This window comes from Myripristis murdjan, chromosome 21, assembly GCF_902150065.1.
Source record: "Myripristis murdjan chromosome 21, fMyrMur1.1, whole genome shotgun sequence".
Lineage (NCBI taxonomy): Eukaryota > Metazoa > Chordata > Actinopteri > Holocentriformes > Holocentridae > Myripristis > Myripristis murdjan.
The window spans coordinates 12,882,336-12,887,500 of NC_044000.1; the positions used below are offsets into that span (position 1 = coordinate 12,882,336).

At 42.1% G+C, this 5,165-nt stretch overlaps 1 protein-coding gene across 3 annotated transcripts in view; it reads right to left on the reverse strand.

Annotated features, from left to right (window-relative positions):
• Positions 1-634: 634 nt before the first annotated feature.
• Positions 635-5,165, reverse strand: part of LOC115379838 (partitioning defective 3 homolog B-like) — a 283,828-nt gene continuing 279,297 nt past the window's right edge. For 2 of the 3 annotated variants that reach the window (XM_030080760.1, XM_030080759.1), the window contains exons 24-26: positions 2,294-2,500; positions 1,265-1,434; positions 635-1,069 (exon numbers count right to left, since the gene is read on the reverse strand). In XM_030080760.1, the coding sequence (XP_029936620.1) occupies positions 1,299-1,434; positions 2,294-2,500 (343 nt within the window). In that variant the 3' untranslated portion in view covers positions 635-1,069; positions 1,265-1,298. The remainder of the gene's footprint in view (positions 1,070-1,264; positions 1,435-2,293; positions 2,501-5,165) is intronic. The other variant, XM_030080758.1, reaches the window with a different exon arrangement.

The following is a 5,165-nucleotide window of genomic DNA, read 5'->3' on the forward strand; positions in this document are numbered from 1 at the left end:
AACCACAGCAGACATTTGTGCTGTTAATCTGATATGGATGGATATACCTTGAAGTTCATGATATTTTGCTGAGTCATTGAGACTGCATGACTCTGCAGACAACACAACAGAGCACAGATCCACATCATCAAATTAATGTGTTGCTGGTTCCTACATTTTTCCAGCTCAGGAAGATGTCAACTTTTTACCCCAGCATTTCTCATTTCACTTCCCCTTTACAGAAAATGACTCAAAGCCACTGAGTCTTGTTTCTGTAAACTGCTTCACTCCAGTTGACACAGTTTTTATCATGCAATATTTTGTCTTCTTTGTAGTGGTTATAACTTGACGATAATGTTGAAAGAAATCTTTTGCACTCTCTCACATAGTGCTCCTGTACCGAACAGCTTCATGTGCCTGCCTGCATCACCACATAGCACAGGTGAACAAATTACTGCATTTACAGTGGTAGCTATTACACAGACCCACTATCCTGCATTTGCATTTGCACTTTGTTCTTCTAATTATATTGTGAAGCTGAGAGATATACGATATGTATCTCCACCCAGCCTAGGTCACATTGCTAGATGGTTCCAACTGCTTTTTTGGCTTTGATTGATACTTGCATCTAAGCCTACCACACTGATTAAAAAAAAAAAAAAACTGCTAATTTTACATTCCAGGCAGACTAAAGCAAAAGCTCAAAGTAATGTAAATGATATCACACAACAGCAAAAATGATGCACCATGCTGACCACTTCATAATTAACCCCGTTTAGCTAGGTTGGCTGTGTCATACCACAGTATTCAGACAGGATAAAGCATGTTTGATAATGATAATGGTGATTCACATCACAAACGTTAAAAAAGGACTTCAGCTCCACTTCAGTGGTGTACCTATGGACAGAAAGTGCAGGAGCTGGTCAATTCAAAGCAGTTAGCATCATACATGTTTTGTTGGCAGGCCTGCTTCCTCTGCACGGCTGCCGTCATGGGATTCTCCTGTCTTGGGTTGGATTGGTGCTGATGTTGGTGTCTTCCTCCCTCTCCCTTAAAGCCATACTGGTCTGGACCGGGCTCCCCCTGGCGCCTGTAACCAAGGAGCCATTCACTTGAATTCATCAAGGGCATCTTGGGCTCAAATTGTTGCATTCTACAATACTTATGACCCATTAGATGTATTATTTTGTCAGCTGTGAACATAAATTGAGTATCAGTAAGCTGGTGAGGCGAATGAACTGAATTGTTCTGTTGACAAGCAAAATTTAATTCCCTCAGATTTTACCTGAGATCCTCTTCACACGCTCCTCAAATCGCCCCTACCTGTAGCCCCCTCCGCCCCCAGCTCCACGGGTCATTGTGTCATACCGCGGCCCACGGAGCGGAGGGGTAGGGGATGGGGGCACATCCTGCCGCAAGGGGCCTCTCTGCTGAGGCTGGGGCTGATGGTGAGGGCTAGGAGTGGAGAGGAGGGAGAGGTCAAGCACTGTCATAATGTTAAGAGCAGAAAACAAACAGGAGTCAAGCAGCGTCCTGACACTGGGAGCAGCAAACAAGTAGAGGTCATGCATCATCAAAATATGAGAGTGCTGAATCAGTCCTTGTTATGATTAATTCAGCACTTTCTAGCGGTAGAAAGAGGAAGTCAGCGAAGTCAAGGAGCATTGTGATATGAGGAACATGAACAACAAGGAGTAAATAACTGAAAAAAAAAATGCCAGCAGCAGAAATCAAGGAGAGGTTACTTTCTGGGCATCATCACAATGTGAGAGAAAAAAATCAGGGAGAGGTCGAAGTGTGACAGAGTACTAGAGGCAGAAAATGAGGGGGGTTAAACAGTGTCATAATAACAACCTCTATACAGTAAACAAATGAGCAAATAGGTTTGTCAGCAGTGTACAAATCATGTAAATTCTTTTTCTTGTTGTGTTTGAAAGTGTGTTAACACTTAGCAGAAAAATGCTACTTGTCAGCAGAGTAATTTTTGATGGATTTAACCCTAACATTTTCATCAACCGCTTGGCTGGGCAACCTGGCCAATCATGAAAGTAAATCTACCCGTAATGACTTGCTATTAAAATGAAATGATGAAAGTTAAAGCTATGATTCAAACAAGACCCCTGTTTATGTAATAGTGAGTTTTATTCCCCCAGAACTAAAATGGTGTGTTTTTGAAATTTTGAAAATTTTCATTATACTATTCCAAATGAACAAGGTGTAGCATTTGCACTGCTGTGTATCTTCTTCTGTGTAAAGACTTAATATCTGTGGCATATCTTGCAACATCTGATGACACCTCCTTTCATTTAATTACCTTGGATGGGGGTAGTATCCGGGGTCGACCCCCCTAAGGTCCCCTGCCCGTGGGTATGGCTGACTGGGAGGGTAGCTGGGGTAAGACGGCCCAGACTGGGGGTTGGCATTTGGGTAGGCTGCCGGCTGGGGGTAACCCTGTGGGGCTCCTGGGTAATGACCTGACCAGGGCTGCATGGGATAGTCAGCTGGATCCAACGGACCACGCCTGCAGGAAAGAGTGTGCCACACAATAATGGAATGTTTCAAAACACAATGGAAAGAGGGGAAATAACACACAGCACAATGTAGCTGGACCAGTGGATTTCCTATTTACAAGACAATGAAAAATAGAAAATGAGGACAGAAAAAGGTTTATTGAAAATACAAAATGAAAACATTTGGTTCACTTTGCATTCATTGCTGTAAGCAACATGGATTTTCATGGTTTTATGTGATTTCAATCCATGAACAACAGTTCTGCATTGTAAGGGGAAAATGAATGACAAGTTGATTACAGTTATTCCATGCTTTCCAGTTTTCCAGAACTTTTTATTAGAAAGATACGGGAATAAATGTCTCAAAAACAATGCTTAGAGTCAGTCGCTCTGAAATCGTTTTCAAAGCTATATGATTAACACTTAAAGCTAGCTATACTAGGGCAAGGGCAATACTAACACAGAAAAAAACCTAAAATGTCTACTTAAGTGTGCTTGTACTCCATAGATTAAAAAAAAAAAATCTATAAAAATCAGTTTGGTTTAACTAAGAGAGTTCCTGCTAGTTGATCGTGTCTCAGAATGACGTAACTGAGCTACAGTCCTGCATCAGGCTGGACAGGCGGAACAGAAATGCTACTCTGAAACAACGGAGGATTTGTGGTTCACATTAATGATACTGGAGGCATCAATTCAATAGTTGTTTACAGCCAACATGAACCAAAGCCTGTGCTTTTTCCTGCCCCATTTTGTTTAAAAAACTGAGCATAGAAATATCAGCACAGAAATGGTCTCTAGCTAATTATCACAATGAATTAAAATGAAGATTGTCTAGGTACTCTGAACTAACCTTGACCTAACCTAAATTTAATTTAACAGGTATCCATTTGGGTGACAGAACTAGCTATGTGAGGTGGGGTGGCTTGCACGACAGAATCTGGGAATCGGTTCAGTCTTGGGATTGATGTGAGAGATAGGGGATCGTTGAGCGAAAATAAAGAGGGAGAATAAAGGAAAGCTCTAAAGTTAGCTTTAAGTAAGTTGGATTCACTGTACAAGTTGGCACTGAGTAAGTGGTTTCTTCTAATGTTGAAATACAGAAATTTAAGCTAATTCTATTTCTGTGCTTGCCAGTTAACTCAGACAGAAGACAAGGGATTGGACCGGGATATTGCCTGAAAATAGAGAGACAGACAGAGAGGTGCACCCAGCCAAATGCCTATCCAAGCCAAAGATCATATAGCAACAGACTATAAGTGACATGTGACAGTTTTAAGTAGGCTGAGGCTCAACTAACATGCACACACACACGCACACACACACGCACACACACACACAGCTGTGGGAATCCAGTCCAGCCCTGTTAACGGATATCGATGTCCTGTCCCCAGTGGAAAGCAAGTACACAAACATGTGTCGTTCAAATAGCTAACATTATGAGGTATTACATTTTACCTCTCTCTGTGTCTCTTTCCCCCTGTCTCTCTCCCACTTGTCTCTCCTCCTCTCTCTATCTACCTACCTGTCTGTCTGTCTGCCTCAACTTGCCTGCTTCCCTTACCCCTCTCATGTATCTCTTTCAGATTTTGGCACTGTCTAACTGATCCCCTGACTTTTATGTGAGTGTGTTTGCATATATACATTCATGCTCATCTGTGTGTATACGTGAAAGTGTGACTATGTGTGTGTGTTGATGTGTTCATACACTGAGAAATGTGCTATTGGAGTTAAGTTTAAATCTAATCAAATGTTGGTGGGATTTACTTCAAAATTATGTGTGTGTATCTAAGTGTACACTCGTGTGTGTGTGTGTGTGGTCAGGGCAGAATCGTGTTACCCTCGCTGAGTGTCAAAAACACACTTATCATCGATATGTGGAGTTGAGTGGGCGGGACTCTGCAACATCCAACCAATCACAGTGCAAACAGGGCCCTGTTGCCTGGAGAGAAAACGATTCTGCACAAAACCACAGAGACAGCAACGTACACACATTTATATGGATGTGGACGTGGACATTGGCACACACACACACACACAGAGACAGACAGGCGCACATAGACACCGTACACACACATACACACGTGGTGGTCTCCATGCAGCCGCCTGTGTGTGTCAATTTGGGTGGTCAGCAGTGGAAAGGGTCTAACTAGCCACATGCCCATCATGTTTGGGATATCTGCCGCTGCCCCTCCCGGCTCCATATCCGCTGTGTGTGTGTGTGTGTGTGTGTGTGTGTGTGTGCCTACTCCTGTTCTGTTATCCTTGTGTAAGTCATTGGTCTTCTCTTTTTTTTTTTTTTTCTTTTTTTTAACTTATTCCTCTAGATTGCGTTGTAAGCCACTTTAGGTAGGAGCATGAGCTTCATATCTGTTTTCTTGACAGCCACATCCTGTCTGTCTGCCTGTCTGTGTGTCAGTCTGCCAAACAGCCTGTCTGTCCATGAGTCAGCCTGTCTGTCTGTCTCTCTTTTACAACCTATTCATAAAAGTTATTTTAAAATCATCAACCGAAAAATATAAAACACAGTGTCTAACCTACAGAGAATAGACAGGAGGCATAAAGAGTTTAAATTTGTGGAGAAAAAAAAAAAAAACCTTAAGTCATGTATTATCGCCTCAAAAAGCACAAGTATTTATTTAAATTAAATTTAAAGCATGGGAGACAACTTAGGTTGCA